General features: G+C 36.9%; 1 protein-coding gene across 4 annotated transcripts in view; it reads left to right on the forward strand.

The window, feature by feature from the left end:
- LOC113509496 (acetyl-CoA carboxylase) overlaps nt 1-16,811 on the forward strand; it is an 80,536-nt gene extending 63,725 nt beyond the window's left edge. For all 4 annotated transcript variants that reach the window (XM_052892987.1, XM_052892988.1, XM_052892990.1 and 1 more), the window contains 18 exons: nt 499-605; nt 1,608-1,709; nt 2,247-2,349; nt 3,143-3,243; nt 3,863-4,033; nt 4,787-5,006; nt 5,622-5,760; nt 6,117-6,330; nt 6,648-6,834; nt 7,930-8,057; nt 8,943-9,057; nt 10,334-10,511; nt 10,987-11,102; nt 12,913-13,005; nt 13,802-13,962; nt 14,713-14,892; nt 15,121-15,261; nt 16,210-16,811. In XM_052892987.1, the coding sequence (XP_052748947.1) occupies nt 499-605; nt 1,608-1,709; nt 2,247-2,349; nt 3,143-3,243; nt 3,863-4,033; nt 4,787-5,006; nt 5,622-5,760; nt 6,117-6,330; nt 6,648-6,834; nt 7,930-8,057; nt 8,943-9,057; nt 10,334-10,511; nt 10,987-11,102; nt 12,913-13,005; nt 13,802-13,962; nt 14,713-14,892; nt 15,121-15,261; nt 16,210-16,275 (2,522 nt within the window). In that variant the 3' untranslated portion in view covers nt 16,276-16,811. The remainder of the gene's footprint in view (nt 1-498; nt 606-1,607; nt 1,710-2,246; nt 2,350-3,142; nt 3,244-3,862; nt 4,034-4,786; nt 5,007-5,621; nt 5,761-6,116; nt 6,331-6,647; nt 6,835-7,929; nt 8,058-8,942; nt 9,058-10,333; nt 10,512-10,986; nt 11,103-12,912; nt 13,006-13,801; nt 13,963-14,712; nt 14,893-15,120; nt 15,262-16,209) is intronic.
- Nucleotides 16,812-23,196: the final 6,385 nt, after the last annotated feature.

Consider the following 23,196-nt stretch of genomic DNA (forward strand, 5'->3'; position numbering starts at 1 on the left):
CAAACGTTAGCTCAGTAGCTTATTTCCTAATATCCAGCCTTCATATTTTTTTTTATTGTATTTTTTTTTAAATAGTAAGTGTAATGTTTGTAAAACATCACGAATTTGTATTTTTTATTGTAAATATTTATTATAGAAGTAGTGTTGTTAGCCTGTTGTCGATATTTAAGACGTAAATAAATCATTATTGTTATTTAAACAAAAAATCTAAACACGATATTAAGAATGTTGTATTTAAAGATATAGAATTAAATAGAAAATATTCTTTGCCCGGAAAATACATAGTTACAACAGAAATATTTTGAAGTGTACCAAATAGGGGCAAAAGAAACTGGCTCAGCTGATGCTGCGAGTGTCCCAGTGCAGTGTGTATAGTTGCACAGCGCTAGTTTTCAGCCAGTCCCTCTCTTAACAAAATACAATAAGAAAAAAAAAATAATACAAACGGGTACAACTGCAATTGTATATTACAAGAATGTTTATCTTTTTTCTATGTAGGACCCGGAGCACCAACCAAGAACGTACGGCTGTGTCTCTCCAACGGGTCGGGATACTCACTGGACGTCTACACTTACGAAGAGGTGTCAGACCCCAACACAGGAGTGGTGAGTGCCAGCAGTTAACGCGGGATTGGATGCGCTAGTAGTTAAAATTAAAAATGTCCTGAAATGTGAAACCGTGACCCCTCAATGTTTAGAAATCCTCGGAACAGTAAGGTCGCTCCGTAAGGATGAAGTTCCAAAGAAGCTTCTGAGCTTTTGGGCGGAGCTGGCTGTACTAGCCACGACTCATACACACAATGGCTTAAATGAGAGGCTTAGCGCGGAAAAGGAGTCCCAATTTACATTTACAATATTATAAAGATGAAAGTATATAAAGTTGAAGGACAGATGGATGTATGTTTGTGATTCTTTCACGCAAAAACTGCTGAAGGGATTTGAATAAAATTTTGGTTCACTGTTTGGTTATATCGTAAATTAGTATATAGGATACTTTAGGTACTTATTCACGCGAGAGAAGACATGATACAGCTAAGTTGAATGTAAAGTTTTCAAATTTGGCCAAAACTAGTTTTGAATATTTTCTAATAGGAGGCGAGTTTCAATAAGCCTTTATTTTTGTGTTTATTATTATAGGTTTAAAATGTGGGAAATATATCCTGATAATTCGTACATTTTGAACCGATTTTAATTATTAACTGAAAATCTGTAAGGTTACTTCGAACTGGCTTACAAATAGAAAGCTATTTATTGAAAAAAAAACAAAGGAATATTATGGGTAATGACAAAATACTATTGTTCGTTATTCGTCATTGAACTTAAAAAGTAAAATTGTGTTTTTGATTTCCGCGCATTGTTTGAGAAAAGTACTATACAAGCCTTGGCCACAACTAGGCATTGATGGACTCACGTATGTGTACCTCGGCTACACCTCGGCCCACATTTGCACGTTCGTCCATCAATCAGTTGCCGGCCGCTGCAGTAATGTACTATTATGAAAATAATAATATATAGGTATTGCTATATATTACTAATCCTTAGTTCGGAAGACATGTTTATAAGTTACATTTGTACTACCACAGATTTTGATTTTTTTTTTGTTTTCAGATAATGTTCCACTCGTACGGGCCGCGGCAGGGTCCGATGCACGGCCTGCCGATCTCTACGCCGTATGTTACTAAAGATTACTTGCAGCAGAAGAGATTCCTGGTGAGTTAATAATATTATATATGTGAAAGTGATTTTGTTTGTTTATTTATAACACTTTATTGTACAGTAAAATTATAGGATATAGAATTCTTAAGAAAAGAATGAGGACAATGGTGGACAAAAAGCTAATAAAAATATTGTACCGGTATGGGTGATATCTAAATGATTGTATCTTCGAATAATATACATAGTCGTATTAGTGTATACCGAAACCAATAGATTACCTACTATTTGTTGAGTACTCTGTCTTTTTATTTGATAGTTTCCTCTTGTCGATGCAACTAATTTATGCATTCTCTTCCAGCCAGCTCTATTCCAATATGACACATCTTTGATTTTCCTATACGACATGACACCTAGTGTTTCCTTTATCTGTCCCATGTAGTTATGTCTCAGTATTTCACCATCACCACTATCACCATCCTCTTTTTTGTAGAACAAAAAATTCTTTCTTCTGGTAGACCAAAAAGTTTGTTATTGATCTTGTTTTTTGTACTGTTCTGTTTAAAATGATTCATATGTGGTGTATTATTACAGGCGACATCACAAGGCACCACATACGTGTACGATATTCCGGACATGTTCCGGCAGACGGTGGAGCGACGCTGGCGGGACTGCATCGAGGAGGGCAGCGTCGATGGTAAACATTTTTTATATATATTTTTTATTATTTATAATATTGTGAATTTGATATTGAAATTGTTACCTCTTTGACTTAATGGCATAATCAAACGTCATGAAATTTGGTATACACATACTATTTGGGATAGAGAAGCGCATAGACAACTTTTCGTTCCAGTTATTACAAAACACCCAAACCAATACAGATATACTTATAAATACAAATGTTTGTATGTGTATATAAAATGATAGTAAAAGGATGTTAAGCCCTACCATTAAGAACTCTATTATTGTTATTGCAATGTCTTCCTCTCTTCTATCAGTGTAACAATGTTCTCAGGGAAAAAGGAATTGTTGGTAATGGGGTCGAATAGCCCCATTACTAGCAATGTATGCTAGTATTTTTTTGATGGGTGAAAATGGAATGGTAACCTCGCCTGCGCTAACGGGATACGCTGGCGGAGCACCAGTGAAGGGTGATAGATGAGAATGAAAACAGACCAGTTAGCCCATCATGATGAATTCATCAGGAATTAATCATGATAGTTTCCAGGGGGAAGCGCGTGGAGGTCGACCTGGTTGGGTATATTGCTAGCAATTCTCAGTCTCCATTACTAACAATCCCTTTCCCCCTAACAATGTATGCTATTAGGTCTATCTAGAAACAATTGTGGTTAATTCTAGTTGAATTCGTCAGGATGCTTTCATCAGCATCTGTCATCTTTCATTGGTACCCCGCCAGTGTATATCGATAGCATAGGCGAGGTTACCATTCCATTATACATTAAAAAAATTGTTCTTGATGTCCGCAGGTCCGCAGCCAGACAACGTAATGTCATCCGTGGAGTTGGTGATAGAACCTGACGGCGAACGGCGTGTTGTAGAAGTCACCCGCCTGCCCGGACAGAATACGGTAAGTCTCATAGTCTAGCTTGTAGTAACATCTGGTGAGATTAAATTTAATGATAATAATTTTTTTCCCTTGTTTTTTTTTATACCACTGAGGTGGAAAACAAGCATACGGCCCACCTGTTGGTAAGCGGTTACCGTAGCCTATGAACCCCTACAATACCAGAGGTATTACGCGCGCGTTGCCGACCCTGAAGAAACCTCTTTACCCCCCTTTGAAGAATATAAAAGAAAGTCGCATCCCGTCTGTCTGCCTCTATGTATGCTTAGATCTTTAAAACTACATAACAGATTTTGATGCGTTTTTTTTAATAGATAGAGTGATTCAAGTGGAAGGTTTATATGTATAATTCATGCATAATATAGTAGAGGAACACTGATAATTTTAGAGGTTTCTAATGTGATGTGATGTAATTTGCACTCATGCGAAGCCGGGGCGTGTCGCTAGTAACGTATAAAAGGCAGACCAGATCGTTAAAGCAATCTCTTTCAGACAACTTTTAAAATTAGTTGTATATATATTATTTTATGTTTAAATTCCCGGTAAACTAGGAGCTAAAATTTGGCTTCAGATCTATACCTATTTTTAATAGGTAATTCATAATTAATTTATTTTTAAACAGGTGGGCATGGTGGCTTGGCGTTTGACGCTGTACACGCCGGAGTGTCCCGATGGTCGCGACATCATCCTTATTGCTAACGACCTCACATACTACATGGGATCCTTTGGACCTCAGGAGGATATGGTGTACTACAAGGCTTCACAGTATGCGAGGGAGCTCAGAATACCGAGGGTAAGTCTACCGAATACCATAAATAAATATTATCTGACATATTTTTTTACTATTAAATATGGGTCGAAGTGAAGTGTGGTGAAGTGGACATGACATTCAGGCAGTTGAGAAATTCACTAAGAATTACCCATGATAATTTTTAGTAGGAAACACATTCAACTTACAAGCAATATGTTAGCCCCATTACTTATAATCTCCTTCCGGGGGAAAAGGGATTGTTCGTAATTGGGCCCCATCCCTCTAAAATAGGCTAAAGTCTCATTGTCTACGCACATAAGGAGAAATAATGCACATAATGTTCTTCGTATAGCAACACCAGACAAGCCGTTGCTATTCACCCCGTGAACACCGGAGAGATAGAACTGTCAAGTCTTTATAAAAAAAAAAAAAAAACTAATTGCTTTTCGAGAGAATAGGTAGATGTGTGTACAACGTAACAAAGTTTTCAAGTTATTTTTATATAGTATAAAATTTACAGTCTAACTATCTGTATATCTATTCATTAATAAATATAATAAGTCAAGAATAAAATTTTATTTACGCCTCTAAAAAGGGAAAAGATTGATGATCGAAACACGCATTGTTAGCATTATGATAAGGTCAACCTCCACGCGGTGCCCATTGGATATCATCATGAGTAATTTCTATTGGCCAATGGAAACATTCACAACGCCTTCTAATTTCAAACTCTAACTCAGTTTACGCTACTGCTGTTCTTGTGGTGAAATAACAGATGTTATTTTTGCTTTTTAGATTTACATAAGCGTGAACTCCGGCGCCCGCATCGGCGTGGCGGAGGAGGTGAAGTCGGAGTTCAACGTGGCGTGGGTGGACGGCGAGCGGCCCGAGCGCGGCTTCAAGTACCTCTACCTCACGCCCGAGGCCTACTCGCGCCTCGGCCCGCTCGGCTCCGTCAAGGCCCAGCTCATAGACGACGAGGGCGAGCCCAGATACAAGATCACCGACATCATCGGTTAGTTGCTTGGCATGCTCTCACGCTGCGCTAGTACCTCCAGTACTTCCGCCTCATGCGTGAGGCCTATAAACTACAGTAAAAGTTTCTTTTTCACGCTTCCTTTATTCACGTTTTCACTATTCGCGGCTTAAAAAATTGCGACCCGATTCCTATATTCGCGGCTAAAGATTCTTTACTCGCGGATCTAATTGGTACATATTAATTAAAAGGTTTCGGTATTCTTTGTAAACGTGTTGGTAAATGGGTTAATAAAAAAGTAAAACAGACCTATACGTCTACAGTTGTATAAGTGGTTCGGCTTTCTATATTCACGGTTTCTGTATTCGCGGCATATTCACGGAATGTGTACCCCGTGAATAGAGAGTTTTTACTGTATGTGCGTTTTTATCTTCGTTAAACTAAAATCGAGCGAAACCAGGTTATATCTTGTCGTGTTTTTTTTATGATTGATTATGGAATACATCCACGTATGATTTCGGTATACTAATGGCATGGTATCAGTGAGAGTCCATATTGATGATTTCACGGGCCATACCTAATTTTCCATGGTTGCGAATGAACACAAGATACGATGTTGGGTGTATCTCTAGTAACAGTAATGTTGTCGGGCAGGCAAGGAGGAAGGGCTGGGCGTGGAGTGCCTGCGGGACGCGGGGCTGATCGCGGGCGAGACGGCGCAGGCCTACGAGGACGTCGTCACCATCTCCATCGTCACCTGCCGCGCCATCGGCATCGGCTCCTACGTCGTACGGTTAGTATTCTTATTCCTCAGTACGATCAGTATCGGTTAGTCGTTGCCACGTTTGGCAGGCGAGCTAGCATCTGCAGCTAGGCTTTGATGATGTTTTATGAGGGACACTACTACCCATTTCTCGATTATAAAATGTTTTTAGTCATCTCTTCTAACACCCATGGGAAAGGAGATGTATCAAATTTTTGATGAGTTATTATGTTATTATTAATATTAAGATTTATGTTATTTAGAATGTTAAACAAGCTGACGTTCTACCTGATGGAAAGTGGTAACTGTTACTCGTTAATGTTTGAGATGTGGTTTCCAAAAAAAACTGGAGAATATACTTAACCGTTATTGACGTGCGTACCCAGGCTGGGGCACCGCGTGATTCAGGTGGAGTCGTCGTACATCATCCTGACGGGGTACGCGGCGCTGAACAAGGTGCTGGGCCGCGCCGTGTACGCGTCCAACAACCAGCTCGGCGGCGCGCACATCATGCACCACAACGGCGTCTCGCACGCGGTCGCGCCCTCCGACCTGGAGGCCGTCGCCACCGCCGTGCGCTGGCTGTCCTACGTGCCCAAGGTACGCACGCACACCCTCCCACCTGCAGCCCGTCGCCACCGCCGTGCGCTGGCTGTCCTACGTGCCCAAGGTACGCACGCACACCCTCCCACCTGCAGCCCGTCGCCACCGCCGTGCGCTGGCTGTCCTACGTGCCCAAGGTACGCACGCACACCCTCCCACCTGCAGCCCGTCGTGCCCGTCGCCACCGCCGTGCGCTGGCGACGGGCGTTATATTACGTTGTATTGGGTATTACGTTTTCAAAATTTAGTCCTTACGTAACCAATAAGTAGTCGTTCACTTTTTAAAAGTTATTTTTGTTAACGCTTCCTGACAGAACAAGCTGAGCATCGTGCCGATGATGCGCAGCGGCGATCCCGTGGACCGGCCCGTGGAGTGGCGGCCTCCTCGCGCCGCGCACGACCCTCGCCTGCTGCTGACCGGGGACGCGGCGCGGCCTGGCTTCTTCGACCGCGGCAGCTTCGACGAGATCATGAAACCCTGGGCGCAGACCGTCATCACAGGTAATACTCCACCGACGCCACGTTAATCATCATTACCTGTTATTATGACGACCTATGATCGCCTCATTGTCGAGCACTCTTCTCTTCTGCTACTCCATGTTAATCCCAGGATGTTGTAAGAAGAAAAATGTTCAAGAAACACCAGAAAAAGTCCTAATATAAATTATTTCAAATGTTGCTGTCCAGCATGGTCATAGCCAATTACTATTGTTTTCATGGATCGTTATGGTTCTGTGAATTTATATTATGTAGAGTAATTTAATATTTTTATTAGTTACCTCCTTGGTAGCCATGTTTCGAAGTAAAAAGTCATTCCATTTTTAAATTACAAGACAGATATGAGTTTACATAGTAATTTATTTGGCCGCAAAACACGACAGATATGGATTTTCATACAACTTTTACCGGCCGCTGCCCGCTTGTATTTGGCCAGTACGGCAATTTTGATTTATCTCTAAGAAGATTGTCAAAATAATGCTCACATTTCCAAGCATGTTTGAGAAAATAGTAATAACATCATAGACATACACATAAACATTACAGAATATGTTGTGATTCTTATGGATTTTCTCATGCTTTAGCTGTTCTTGAAGATTAAGATATACCCCTGTACTTTGAAATTTCTTTTCGAAGTAATATCAAGCTGAATCATAGCCACGCAAGCAAGGTTTTCCTCAGCAGACAACAACATCCCGAATCCAGCAGTAATTGACGATTTAAAAGAGCTGGCAAATAAATCTATTTGAATAAAGATTTTTTTTATACAACTTAGAATGGCAAACAAGCTGACGGCCCACCTGATGGAAAGTGGTAACCGTCACCTATAGACATGAGCAGTACCATGGACATAACAGAGTATACTGTTTCGCCCATGATACCTCCCATGCGTTGCCACTCCTGAGGACTCAGATGTTATTCCTCTGTACTCAGTAAATTCACGCCATATCCCACCCTTCAAACCGAAACACAGCCATGCAAACACAACTGCTTCACGGTAGAAACACGAATGGGACAGAGGTAGCCAAGCAATCGACTTTAGTTAAAAGTCTCGCTCTGGTAAAAGATGATTTGTATGGTATTGTTTGTGGCGTGCAGGGCGCGCCCGGCTGGGCGGCATCCCGGTGGGCGTGATCGCGGTGGAGACGCGCACGGTGGAGCTCACGCTGCCCGCCGACCCCGCCAACCTCGACTCCGAGGCCAAGACGCTGCAGCAGGCCGGCCAGGTCCGTGTCGCGCGCCTACCACGCCCTGCGCATACTTCTACACATTACATAAAAGAACATTCTCAACCTACTCTGTCACCGTATACTTAGTATTTTAGAAACTAAATAATGTGTTAGGTTGTGGAAAATAATGAAAATGAGTAAGAAATTTTATCATGTGTTGAATACACATCTTGATCGATGCAAATTTATATATATATATATATATATATATATATATATATATATATATATATATATATATATATATATAAGTTCTTATAATTGAAGCTAGCAGTACGAAACTTTAGTTTTAGACTTCTGATTAGAAATAAATAAAATAATTTTCAACGTTTAACAATAGAAATTTCACCACTCAAACACCATACGCGAGCTATCTTACCTTCATATAATATGATGGTAATAAATGAATTAAATATTTGCAAAATAATATCAAGATCTAACATTTTTCCCCTTCTGCCATTCGAATAAACAGTGTGAAATCAAAAGATATGCGATATGAGATCATGATATATATATATATATATATATATATATATATATATATATATATATATATATATATATATATATATATATATTACGCCGATTATATTATAAAGATAGGGATAGGATGATTTTTTTATTGGATGATAATGAAATGGTAACCCCGTCTGCGCTATCAGTATACGCTGTCGGGGCACCAGTGAGACATCGTGAAAAAATCGACAAGAATTAACCATGATGGTTTCCAGGGAGAACCGCGTTGAGGGTGACCTGATAGGATATATTGCTAGCAATGGGGAGCCCATTACTAACAATCCTTTCTCCCCATGGAAAATGACTGTCAGTTTAATTGCTAACAATCATCAATTGTCTAATATAAATTGTTTGTTTATTCGCCAGGTGTGGTTCCCCGATTCTGCGTATAAGACCTCGCAGGCCATCAATGACTTCTCCCGCGAGGGTCTACCTATCATGATCTTCGCTAATTGGCGAGGCTTCAGTGGTGGACAGAAAGGTGATTTTTATATAATGGTCAGCCCTTAGATTATATATAGATAGTCTGTCCGGAAAGTTCGTATAAAAGTGTTCTTTTTTGCGAGAAAGAGGAGTGGGGAGGCCAGGTAAGCGCAGGACCCCTTCCTTATGTCCCTAACAATATTTCAGTTCTGGTCTGAAATAAAATGGCTTTCACGCCATCTGTATTAAAAAGACCTCTTAACGAAACCCCGTTATAAGCCCGCTTCCGTTGAAGAGCAGCGTCGTAATCAAGTTTCTCTCGAAACTCGGCAAGAATGGCCGTGAAATTTTTGCCGATCTCAGAACAGTTTATGGGGATGATGCTGTGAAGGAACCAACCGTCCACAATTGGCTAAAAAGATTCAGAGAGGGCCGAGAAAGCGTTCAAGATGACCCACGTTCAGGACGTCCTTCCACTTCACATCCGACGAAAACGTGGAAAGAATTCGAACTTGTGTTAATGGGGACCGTCGTTTAACGGTCAGACAGGTGGCTGAAGAGCTTAATTTGGGCAAAACCGTGGTCCACGAAATTCTAAGAAACGAACTTCAAATGAAAAAAATTTGCGCCAAGATCGTTCCGTGAGTTTTTGAGTAAAAATTCCATTACGGTGACCGAACACCACCCCTATTCGCCGGATTTGGCCCCGTGTGACTTCTTCTTGTTCCCAAAAACCAAATTGGTACTTCGGGGGCGGCATTTGGGGGACATAAATGAGATAAAAAAAGCTACGACGGGGCAGCTGAGAAACCTACAACCAGAGGACCTTCAAGGAGCCTTCTCACAGTGGAAACGGCGTTGGCACAAGTGCATTATGTCACAGGGGGAGTACTTTGAAGGGGATAAAATTGATTTACCTGAATAATTGTAAAATAAAATTTTTAAAAAACTTTTATACGTACTTTCCGGACAAACCTTGTAGATAGAGCATCGAGTCTTAAAAACGGCTCAATTTATTGTCAGCTAATTGTCAAATTAACCGACTCGTTTCTACTTTGACATATTTATATTTAATTATTTTTAAAATAAAATGAGTTTTTACATATTAAAAAGATGCAAAAATTATAAAACGAGACAAATATAGAGGTTATAAAGGAATCACTCATTACAAGGTGGGCCGTCAGCTTATTTGCCATTCTAAGTTGCATAAAAAAAAAGATGGTAGCACAGATTTATTTTCTAATTTCGCCAATATACGGGCGGCGCCGAGCTTGTATCGTAACGTAGTAACGCTATGGTAAGTGAGTGCGTGTGCGTGTGCGTGTGCGATGCAGACATGTACGAGCAGATCCTGAAGTTCGGCGCGGAGATAGTGCGCGCGCTGCGCGGCGCGGCGGCGCCGGTGCTGGTGTACGTGCCGCCCGGCGCCGAGCTGCGCGGCGGCGCCTGGGCCGTCGTCGACCCCAACGTCAACAGCCTGCGCATGGAGATGTACGCCGACCCCGACGCCAGGTACCGCCCCACCGCCACCACCACCACCATCACTATCATCACCAGTATTATCACTATCACCCCCTTTACTATCACTATCGCCATTACAGCCTCTATCACTATCACGACCAGTATTATCACTATCACCATCGCCATTACAGCCACCATCACTATCATCACCAGTATTATCACTACCACCCCCTTTACTATCACTATCGCCATTACAGCAACTATCACTATCACGACCAGTATTATCACTATCACCATCGCCATTACAGCCACCATCACTATCATCACTAGTATTATCACTACCACCCCCTTTCACCGTCGCCACTATTACTATCACCATCATCACAATTACTATCATCATTATAATCATCATCATAATCACCACCAACCATTCTTTTCGTTGATAGTATTCTTTTAATGATAATGTCTTAAAGTTGTTTTATACTTTAACTGAATATAATCCTTCGTTTTTTTTTTACACCGACAGAGGTGGCGTTTTAGAAGCAGAAGGCATAGTGGAAGTGAAATTTAAACAGCGCGACATATTGAAGACCATGCATCGGCTCGACCCCGAACTGTTGCGGCTCAGTGCTAGAGTCTCGGGTAAATATTTTTTTTTTAATACAATATATATACTAATTATTTTCTCTCTGGAAGAGATTTCTTTCAGAAATAAGCCCACCCTTGCTAATAAGTTGTTAAACAAATCGCTGTATCTTTTATATATATATATATATATATATATATATATATATATATATATATATATATATATATATATATATATATATATATATATATATATATTTTTTTTTTTGCCATCAAAATACAAATTTTCAGTGACAGCTTAATAAGTATATTATTTATTTAAATAACTTTATTAAGCAAAAGAAAATATGGTACAAAAGGCGGACTTAATGCTAGTAGCATTCTCTACTAGTCAACATTTGGGTGAACAGTGAAATCACGAACGCGGTACTTCATTATTGGGATAGGTAAAGAAATGAACAGCTAATGTATATAAATAATATAAAATGATGATTATAATATAAATACATGAATATAAAGGAATACATATATGTATAACACTAGATAGATATATTAAAAATATATAAATAAATAAAATATAAAAGATGACTTGCTACTATTGTTGCAGTGAGCATGGACTTTTGAACATGAATTTATTATTGCCTTATTAATGTTTTCGTTCGCTAACAAGCAGAGTACCTTTTAAATAATTCAATCAAAAACATTGAATTTGTGCATTACAGGTTTTTTTTTATTTTATGCACGAAAAATTATTAATTCCCTCTTGCGCCACCTGCCCACTTCTGTCTGTTCTCCTTTAACCAAAGGTTGTCTGTAAGAGATTGCCCTAGCGTTAAGACCGCCTTTTGTACCTTTATATTTCAATCTGTATTTATGTTACTGTATTTCACTTGAATTATTCACTTGTCATTGTATATTTTTATTTATGGTGCAATAAAGAGTTAAATAAATAAATATTTTTGAAAATTAATAGTTAATTGCAATGTTGCCATACTTCATTGTGAACGCTTTTAAACAGCTTCTAAGAGAAAGTTCTAAAATCATTCGATTTTTTTTTTGTTTATGTCAATGCAATCACGTCGCTAATTTTGAACGCCAATTGTACTTGATATTAATGCCTTCATCATGTCAGCCGGTAACTGTCCACTGATGAACATAGACTTCTCCTATAACGGGGGGGGGGGGGGGATTTGCCGTTAGTTGCCACGCTTGACCAGGGTTGGCAACCCCGCTTGAGCAAAAAAAAATATTAAAAATAAAACCGCAGTTTGGCTTTTGGTGAAGTTGTAAGAAGGGTACTGCTGCCCATTATTCGACCATTAAGACTCCTCAATCGCCTCTTACGACAGTCACGGGAAAGGAATGGGTGCCTATTTTATACCGGAACCATACGACATTTTTTATGATTTTTTTTTGTACTTGTTTTAAATTCTTGTACTTTTTTCAATGAAAGAAAGAAAGAAAAGAAGAAAGAAAGAAAACATTTATTGACAACAACAAAAAGTTACATAAATTATGAATTAAAAAAAAAAAAAACTTTACATTTGTTATTGCCAACGTGGTCACCACTCAGCATGTGCTGCAGCAGTTCAATTTAAATAATAAATCATATAAACGTTGCAGTTTTGATACCAAGCCTAGGCATGTTCGCCAACAAAACAATAAAAAAGCCAACTGTATCCATATTTGTTAATCTAGATATCCTAGTATAGGATGTGGATGATTAAATCCATGTACAAAATTTATTCATAATTTATTCGGTCGTCTACGCTTGAATGGGGTAATAAATATTTAAATATTTTTTTTTTATATTTATAATTTTAATCGGATGTGAGAAATAATTGAGAAATCTTGTTTATTTCAGAAATAAAGGAACAGATCAAAGATATCTCGAAGAATCTAGACAGGCGGGGATCTATAGATGATGTATTAATCAAGACGGACGCCGGCCGGCAAGGTAAATTTTGATCTATTGGTTCCATGATCTTTGTAGAACAAGGAATGTTTATAGTTATAGATTGGTGTTATGTGTGTTTAGTAATCATAGTTTAGTGTTCATAGCTTTTTTTGATGGGTGAAAATGGTATGGTAACCCCGTCTGTTAACGGGATACGCTGGCGGAGCACCAAAGGTGATAGGTGAGAATGAAAACAGGCCAGTTAGCACATCATGATGAATTCATCAGAATTCACAATGATAGTTTACAGGGGGAATGTGTGTGTGTGTGTGTGTGTGTGTGTGTGTGTACCCAGTGTTCATAGTTGGAATGGTCGAGCACCTTAACATCTGACATTTATACAAGACATTGTTATGTATTTGAGCATAGTCAAAGGCTCTGCTTGTATCCTGGGATGGGCACACTTAACCCTTAAATACCTGAAGTTTCAAATGTGATACCGGGGTTATAAATCGCATTGGGCGCCTACAATCGATTTTGTTTTAATATTTGACTATTTACATGTTACAAAATGTTTTTTTCAAAATAAATATATAAGAATATCGTTTTGATTTTATACTATTTTTCCCTAATAGTAAACACAGTAAAGGGTACACTTATATATTAATTTATTTTAATAAAAAAAATTAGGCTTTTAAGGGTTAAGTACAGTCCATAACATGTACAAACGTGTGTGTGTGTGTGTGTGTGTACGCGTGCGTGCGTGCGTGCGTGCGTGCGTGCGTGCGTGCGTACGCTGTTTAGACTGTAGATTGATCTACTAAAAGATAGCCTCACTAGTAGCTATAATTTCCAGCGGAGAGCAAAGTCCGCGAGCTGGAGGAGGAGCTGGTGACGATGGAGAGGAATCTGAAGAGCCGCGAGAAGGAGCTGAGCGCCATCTACCACGAGATCGCGGTGCACTTCGCCGAGCTGCACGACACCGCCGAGCGGATGCTCGAGAAGGGGTGCATATTTGTAAGTGTAACTTGTATTTCCTGTTTCAATCTTTCAATTTGTATTATTGCTCTTATTTACACTACACTATTGGTTTACAATGAAGGAGGTCAAACAGTATATATATATATATATATATATATATATATATATATATATATATATATATATATATATATATATATATATATATCATGGCGCTTGGTCACAGGACTCACTCGCAAGATGCGCGCGCAGGTCGTGCAGGCGCTTAGTGATTGTTGGTTGCGCGCGCATACCGCGCACAGGCCAACGACTAGAGAGAGTGTTTTGTTGACTTGAAAGATTAAAAAAATTATTTGTTTTATTGTAAAATAATTGTTGTATTGTAATTATATAAGATGAACCCTATCAATCCTACATATAGTAGGAGGAGGTATAAGGGGGAATAAGTGGAGCATGAAGAAATAAGGATACCTGTTTACGCTAATGGTGTACCATAAAAGGAGGGATAAGGGGATTAGTTGGTACCTCTGTCCCATTCGTGTTTTGCAGTTGTGTTTGCATGGCTGTGTTTCGGTTTGAAGGGTGGGATATGGCGTGAATTTACTGGGTACAGAGGAATAACACCTGAGTCCTCAGGAATGACAACGCATGGGGGGTATCATGGGCGAAACAGTATACCCTGTTATGTCTATGGTACTGCTCATGTCTATAGGCGACGGTTACCACTTTCCATCTGGTGGGCCGACAGCGTGTTTGTCATTCTAAGTTGCATAAAAAAAATTCTAGGACATAATTCCATGGCGAGATTCCCGCCGTCAATTCTACTGGCGCCTGAGGAGACTGCTCCGCCAGAACGAGCAGGAGCGGAGAGTGCAGGACGCCGTCAGCCCGGCGGGGAAGATGGAACAGGGCCCCGCCGCCGCCACGCTGAGGAGGTGGTTCACCGAAGACCTTGGGGAGACCGTGGTGAGAATCTCAAACTGATATTCATATAAAATATCATCATTATCATTTCAGCCTTTAACTGTTTACTGCTGAACATACGACGCCCCCTTGGGGGGTTTCACCAGTAGTATGGAAACTACTGCTTGGCAAACGTGGTATAGAGTAGAATAAACTCATCTCCTTTTGAGAAGACAATCGTACCCGGTAGTGGGACGTCAATAGATTGTTTCATTGGTCCCATAATTGCAGTCCCACCAGTGGGAGCACAACAACGAAGCGGTGTGCAAGTGGCTGGAGGCGCAGGCGGCCGACGACGACTCCGTGCTGGAGCGCAACCTGCGAGCCATCAAACAGGACTCCGTGCTGCAAGCAGTCAACACGCTCGTTATGGTAAGCTATACATATGTTACCTACATAGAACATGTGTTCGGTTTTCAAAGACATGTTTCGTAGAGACAGATTGAATATATTTGAATTTAGAATAAATAAAAAATATATATGTAGTTACTAGCGACCCGCCCCAATATATTTGAATTTAGAACAAATAAAAAATATATAGTTACTAGCGACCCGCTCCAATATATATATTTGAATTTAGAACAAATAAAAAAAAATATAGTTACTAGCGACAGGCCTCAATACATTTGAATTTAGAACAAATAAAAAATATATAATTACCAGCGACCTGCCCGATTTATTTGAATTTACTCGTCCTCGCATGGGTGTATTATTTTTTTGTGCAAAGTGTTCTACACATTTTGGTACGACAGGGGTATTTTGACGTGTGTAGAAGTACTGCACTAATATTCTGTAAGATTTTAAAATGATCGGCTTGTAAAATTTATTTTACTTTTAACACAAACCATTTTTTGGCTGAGATATTAAACTTTGATATATGGTGTCGCGGACATTTTTGTAAAGCTAAAAGTAACGAATATTTTTTAGTCAACGAACGCCATATTATAGAATTTTTGTCGACTTCAATTACATTTATTGTAATTATTTATTTTGAAAATATATGTGTACCAGAATATAAAATATATATATCTCTGTCTATAGAATTCAGGGATTTCTAATAGTGAAAGAATTTTCTAAACCGGACCAGTAGTACTGGAGATTATCCCGAACATCCAAACTCACAAACTTTATCTCTTTATAATATTAGTATTTTTATGTATTTTATCTTAGTGTATTTTAATTGAATTTTCTAAATGTAATTGTATGTTCTTAGGCATTAATAAAGCAAACAAATAAATGCAATAAAGAGCACTAAATTTATTATATTTTTTAATAAAAAAATTTCATTAAACCATACAACATTAATAAAAATTATTTCAGGAGTTGACCCCGTCGCAACGGTCGGAGTTCATAAGGAAATTAACATCGTTAGAGATGGAGCAATAAATAGTGAATTAATTTATATTTTTTTATTAATAATAGCAGCAAATATTTGAATCGTTAATGTATGAAAACTGTGATAAGGTGAAAGGAGAGATGTATCTGTCTCTATCTCTAGATAAATCGCATTAATTCTCGTACTGTGGTCCCACACTAGATTTGTCATAATTTCTTTGTGGACGCAAGTCTGTTTTGCTCATGTAGTTTTGTTAGTATGAAAGTACATCATTAACGATTAAAATTTTTGTAAATAAGAATTATGTATGTATATACATGGCATGTTATTTTAGTGTAAGTAATAAGTATATAAGTAAATCGATTATTTTTATATAATTGATTAATTTATGTAATTGGTATTTGTGAATGAATCTTATTACACAAAGTCTGTACTGTCTGTCCGAGTTAAATGCTTCTGTGGGAAGCGTTCAAAAACTATGGTTAGAAACTTGGCAATTTATTAATTGCAAATTGATACATATGATATAGATATTAAAAATATGGAAATATAATTGTGAGTCATTGAAAAATTACGTAGAAAATTACGTTTTGCGTAAATCTGTCGTACTCTCTTGTCATTGGCAACAAGCAGTTGCTTGTTTGACGTTGTTTCGGTTTGAAGCCATGACACGTTGTCAGAAATGGCAACGCTTGTGGAGTATCATGATCATATTTTGTGTCTATGGTGCTGTTCATGTCAACAAACGACTCGCCATTTTCCATCAGTTCAGGCTTTAGCTTGTTTGGCTTTCAATATAAGAAAAGCAAGTTACAGGGTGTTAAAGTAAATATTTATGTACGTTAATTATTGGAACAGTGCGATATTGATTTTTTTTTCACCACAGACATTATCTTTATCTATGTTATTGTTTTCTATCTTTCTTTAATAGTTTTTTTTATTTAATTATGAATTCAAACTAATTGATTTTAGTATCCGAAAGAATTTTGTTTTCGACGTGCATTTTTTTTTTTTACTTCTTTTACCTACGATTTTTATTATTAGGTAAAAAGTATGGAAGTTTGTTTGGTATCGACTGATGAATTATTATGTGTAACGGTTATAATTCATTGTAAACTATTATTTATTGATTAAAGTAAATGAAAAAAAAAATTAATTAATATGGTGAAGGAGAAATACTCGTAGATGTATGTGAGCTTTGTTTCACTGGCATTATGTGTAACTTCCTTCGACCAAAGAATGATCGATGGAAATTTCCAATAAAAAGCTATATTAAACAAAGCCTCTTAAAAACAATCGTTTATTAATCGATTTAGCTAAATCGATTATTTTATATCGATTATTCGAATGTCTTATACAATTAAAATGTATTGTGATAGAGTTTTGTTTGAATTTGGGAAATGTATCATTTCTCTATTGAATGTGTGATTTTTTAATAGTTTTTTTTTATTTTTAACTACTTTAAACTATTCCAAATCTCTTAATAATATAATATTTTTATTTTTTTGTCAATAAGAACATTGATCGTTTATGTAACCCTTAAGTTACCTATTTATTCTACAGTAATCGTTTAAGAGTGTGAGTATATGTATCTTAGACTATAAAACAGGTTTAGAAAAAAAAAATAGTTTAGAATCTCTCTGTCTTTTGTTCATCATTATTTTGGAATCGGTTCATGAGATGTTACATGGTTTTGTTATATATATATATATATATATATATATATATATATATATATATATATATATATATATATATATATATATATATATATATATATATATATATATATATATATATATATATATATATATATTTTTTAATAATAAATAATGTGTTACAGAAATGGTATGTTGAAAATATTTTATAATTTCATTGATACCGATTAATTTATTTTCAAAGTAAGATTTCATGATGTAAAATGAGTTTTTTTTTGTAATTCGTATATGATTGCTGTTTTCATGAGTTTTGTGTTATTTTGAGAAAATTACATATGAGTATGGGTCCGTCCTAGTGATGTAAGGATCTACGGGTTTTTTAATTTGTAGAATAGAGTAGGTATTTTCGTTGCTATAGCAACCAGTCGTGTTCTATCTCGCTTACAGGTGCATTAAGGGTTTTATTTTCAAAATTCAGGTGGTTTACCTTTTTTTTTCACGTCTCGAATACGATACAAAATTGAATGAAATGCACTATACCAATAGAATACATTGGTGTTTTTTTACAATATAGTAAGACTGAAATGCAATTTTTTTTATAATAATAGAATGGCAACCCCAGTTGTAATATCGGTATAATCTGGCTGATTACCGGTGAAGGGTGATAAGTGAGTGAAGTCAGGTTAAATTACAACCCCCCCCCCCGAAACCCCTCCTTGTGCACATATATTCATAATCGAGTAATCGAATATTAAAACTCTTAAAACATCTCTCAGAGCCTAACTGTGGTTGCCATCCCGCATGCCAAGCGTGGCAACTACTGACAAAACTCTCCCTTATGGGAAAGGCTTATGTCCAGCACTGGACAGTTAACGGCTGAGATAATAATAATCACATATTGACTGTTATGTAGAGTATTTTTTTTTGGTTCATCCCTTTAAGTTGCAAATAAATGATTGATTGATGACATTGTCATATTTCATGGTAACAACTGCTGAGGGCCTACTATGAAGTGTTTTCCGAAATTTCGGAGCCAAACGAAACACAAATTTAATGTTAAAATTACGTAATGCCGTTTAGAAATATTAAAAATGTTAAAATATTGTTCCTTTAGACTTTTATGATAGGATGTATGACGAACGAAATGTTAAACTCCATTTATTGGTCCGGTTTTGGTATAAACAAAAACACGAAATTGAGTCCGAAATTTCGGAATTTCATTTCATGGTAGACCCGCTGGTTTAATTTACGTGTATATCCTATCAAAACGCAAACGCCAGTCAGGCTCGTGCTCGCGTCACAGCCGCTCACGATTAAGGATCACGAATTGATTCTAAAACTAGTCGAGCTTTTGCGATCTATTTACACGTAAGTTAAACCAGTTGTTGTTACACTGAAATTAATATTATGCATGATTCTGTTTAGTATGTATGTATGTATATATATAAATTACTTAAATGCTGAATTACATGTGTGAACAGATGTATGAAGTGTGGATGGAGCAAAGGCAGTATAGTATGATTGGGATAAATAAATGCCACAATTTATACGTGCAGTACCTAAACAAGAAAGTTTTATCTTAAATGCAATCTTTTCTCTATGGGTTTTTAGTGCATAACATAGGAATAGTTTAAAACTCTTCAACTCAATGTCTTTTTTAAATATTAATTTAATGGTTTTTTGTATGTGGTCTAAGAAATGAGCGTGAAATTGTATGCAAAAAGTATATATATATATATGTTTGTTTATCTTGTCTACACGTACAAACGCTTAGGACATTCCTTAAACTGCTATTTATTTATTTTTTATTGTTACAGTCTTAGTTAATTTTTTGTTATTGTTATTTTTCATGTCGTTTTGGTCAGATGGTTGTTCGTGTCGCGGTATTTTTGAATAAAATATTTCTAGACTTTCGCATTAGATTATTTATGGTTTATAAACCATAAGAGATGGGAATTGACGCGGTCGTTTATGTAAAATAGGAGCGTAAGCATGACATCGCACTCGTGACCACGGTCTCTGTAACCTGGTGAAAATGTCCGAGATAATTCAGATAAATATATACCTAATTTGTTAGTCCATTAGAATTGTTTTATTTAACCGCTTAATGCACACCTCTGTGACTTATACGGGCGACGTTTACCGGCAGAATTGTGCAGTTCCACGTCACGGTCACTGTAATTTTATATGTCTCAAAATATTACAGCTCCGTCTGGGTCACGCTTAATATAGAAATATAATTTTCCAAATATTTTAAGTCCGTACCTGTCACGTTGAATGTTAGATTATTGCCATTCTCGGATTTTGCGTTTGTTACTTAAAATAAGCATAAATAATAATATTATTTACGAAAAATAAATGTTGTTTTGTACCTAAATTGTTTAAAAAAATGTGCATAAATGGTAGCGGAATTACGCCACCATTAGTATGCGCGCGACTGGCAACATTTGAAGATTAGTAGTAATTATTATTGTAAGTAGAAGTTCTGCGATACGGCCTCACACGAACGCTCAGGTTATGGGATGAGCTTCCTGTCGAGGTTGTAATGTAATGTCATGTAAATTGGACTCTCTTTTCCGCGCTTAGCCTCTCATTTAGGCCGTTGTGCGTATGAGTCGTGGCTAGTACAGCCAGCCCAGCTCCGCCCAGAAGCACAGACGCTTTCTGGGATCTTCACAGGCCTCACGGAGCGACCTCACCGTTCCGAGGATTTCTAAACGTTGATGGGCCACAGCTTCACATTCCAGGATTACGTGAGTAGTCGTTTCTTCGTCGTCGAAACAGCCTCGACATAGAGGGTCCTGTCAAGGTTTTTTTAGCATTAAAAAAGGGATAAAAAGGCAATGCACGCGTAGATATTGTAGGTGTTTATAGGCTATGATCACAGCTTACCATCAGGTGGGCTGGTTGCCACTACAGTGGTTTAAAAAAATATTAGTCGTCTATCTCTGACCGTTATTCAGTCCACGCACATATTGCAACACGTGTTTCATTTCTAAATGAGACGTCTTTAGTTAATGTTGTCAGTCGCACGCATGCTAATATGGTAGCGGAGTTAAACAAAATAATTTTAGTGAACTAACCAGTGAAGTAACATTTGTTTCAGTAAAATATTAAATTTGCTTAATCGCGTTAATTCCCGTCTTTTATGAACCATTTTCCAAAAATATCTCTAATATTTATCGATCTGAATATAATTAGTGAATAAGCTATTTATAAATATTTGTTTTGAGGAGATAATTATTCGTAGATGAATTGTTGAGCGCGTTGATAATTTACCGTAGTGTGGTACGATATCGATACGATTTTACCCTCGTCATAATAATATGAGTTAAACTTATACAATTGGCAACTTGAAGTTTTATAAATATATTTTTTTTGCAGTTTTATATATATTTTATTTCATTATTCGAAATAAAATACGTGAATTTACCAGGGACAGAGGAATAACACCTGAGTCCTCAGGAATGGCAACGCATGGGGGGGGGGGGGTATCATGGGCGAAACAGTATATTCTGTTATGTCCATGGTACTGCTCATGTCTATAGGCGACGGTTACCACTTTCCATCAGATGGGCCGTCAGCTTGTTTGCAATTCTAAGTTGTATAAAAAAAAATGTAACGTATACTGTCGTATATAATAGTCATATATTTACATTAGAACTGTGAATTACTCAAGTTTGTGAGATACTTTTTCCCTGTATTATGTTTTATATATTTACAGATACTATCAAGGACGTACATGAAAAAAAAGCATTTCCTTACAAAATGCATTTTGCTCCCCTATTGTACGGTAACGGTAAAATCTTTCGATATCGCACCGTGCTGCGGTATGTTATAACAACGCCCATAGTTGATAATGCATTAGGCGTAAGACGCCTTGTAATAATTTGTACAATGTAAAAATTGTATAGAGGATTGGCTGTATGGGCATAGCTCCATTGCCTCTCTCGTACGAATACGTCGATAGAGTAATGAACGTAATAGTTTTATATGAATAATATTTATTATATTAATATCATAATTATTATAGTATTTTTAATAGGGGTGGGTAATATACAGCGATATCTATATATTTTAGTTACTATATCTATATACGGGCGATATCAGAATGGGTGATGACGTTTTTCCCGCCATAAATGTTTCAAAACAACCTAATATCGTCATAGTCGTAGAATACTGACGGATCTTTATATGTATTCTTTGTCAGATCCGTCAGTATTCTACGACTATGACGATGTGTAAATATTGGAGCGGTAATATTACGCATGCCTAATATATACTGTATAATTGGTAATGTCAAGCTAAGAAATAAAAGGTCCTATAATCTATTATTACGTAGATAAATAGGTACAGTTAGCTATATTAATTTATTAAATTCACAATTATTTTTGTACCACTTGATTGCGTACATAAATTAAGATACAAGAATATAAATCAACACACTCGCCGAAACGACAATTATATTTAATATGTTTTATGATACTTACCTATTAATTTTTGTAAAATAGGTAAGTAAAGCCATTGAAAACAAAAATAAGTCACCTAAGACACTATGTTTAAGTTCAACTTAACCTTAATAATATATCGTCATAGTCGTAGAATACTGACGGATCTGATAAATATTACATATAAAGATCCGTCGGTATTCTACAACTATGACGATATTTAAGTTTAGCATAATATGATTACAAAATGGCGGCGCTATCGGAATCATGAAAAATATTTTGATAAGCAACTATTGGCTGCGAATTGTAGATATAATTTTAATCTTTATAATTATTTATGACTTGAACTAAAAAAAGTATATGTCAAGAATAGAATTCAGTTCAAACTGGACTATACCAAACCGACTGGCCGTGAGACTCGTGTTTACCAGTGGGATGTTAATTTTTGTTAAATAAATAATCGTGTATTTTTATATTATTATGTTTCTTGGACTTCAATCTATTTCGTTAGTTCTCTATTCTCGTAAGCTGGACTTGGGTGCCTTATTTTTGTGTATATTTTAAGTAATTTATTCTATGGGTTTACAATGGATAAGTAAAACTCGTTTGGGTTTTGGTTAGTTGCAATTTATTGTTTGTATAATACAATTATTGAAATAAAACATTATTCAAATGTAATTGTTTCATTCAAAGTGATCGATGAATGAAAGGTGTTAAGTGCAGTAAGTTAGCATAAACAAACTTTAAAAAAAAAGAAATTAAACCGACTCAAAAAAAATGTTAAATCAAAAACCAAAAAGCAAAAGATAAAATGATTTTACTTTTTTAATTTAAAGGACAAAATTTGTTTGCAGATGTTTAAGGG

The sequence above is a fragment of the Galleria mellonella genome, unplaced genomic scaffold (genome assembly GCF_026898425.1).
Source record: "Galleria mellonella isolate WM207_F2 unplaced genomic scaffold, CSIRO_AGI_GalMel_v1 utg172, whole genome shotgun sequence".
NCBI classification, from domain to species: Eukaryota; Metazoa; Arthropoda; class Insecta; order Lepidoptera; family Pyralidae; genus Galleria; species Galleria mellonella.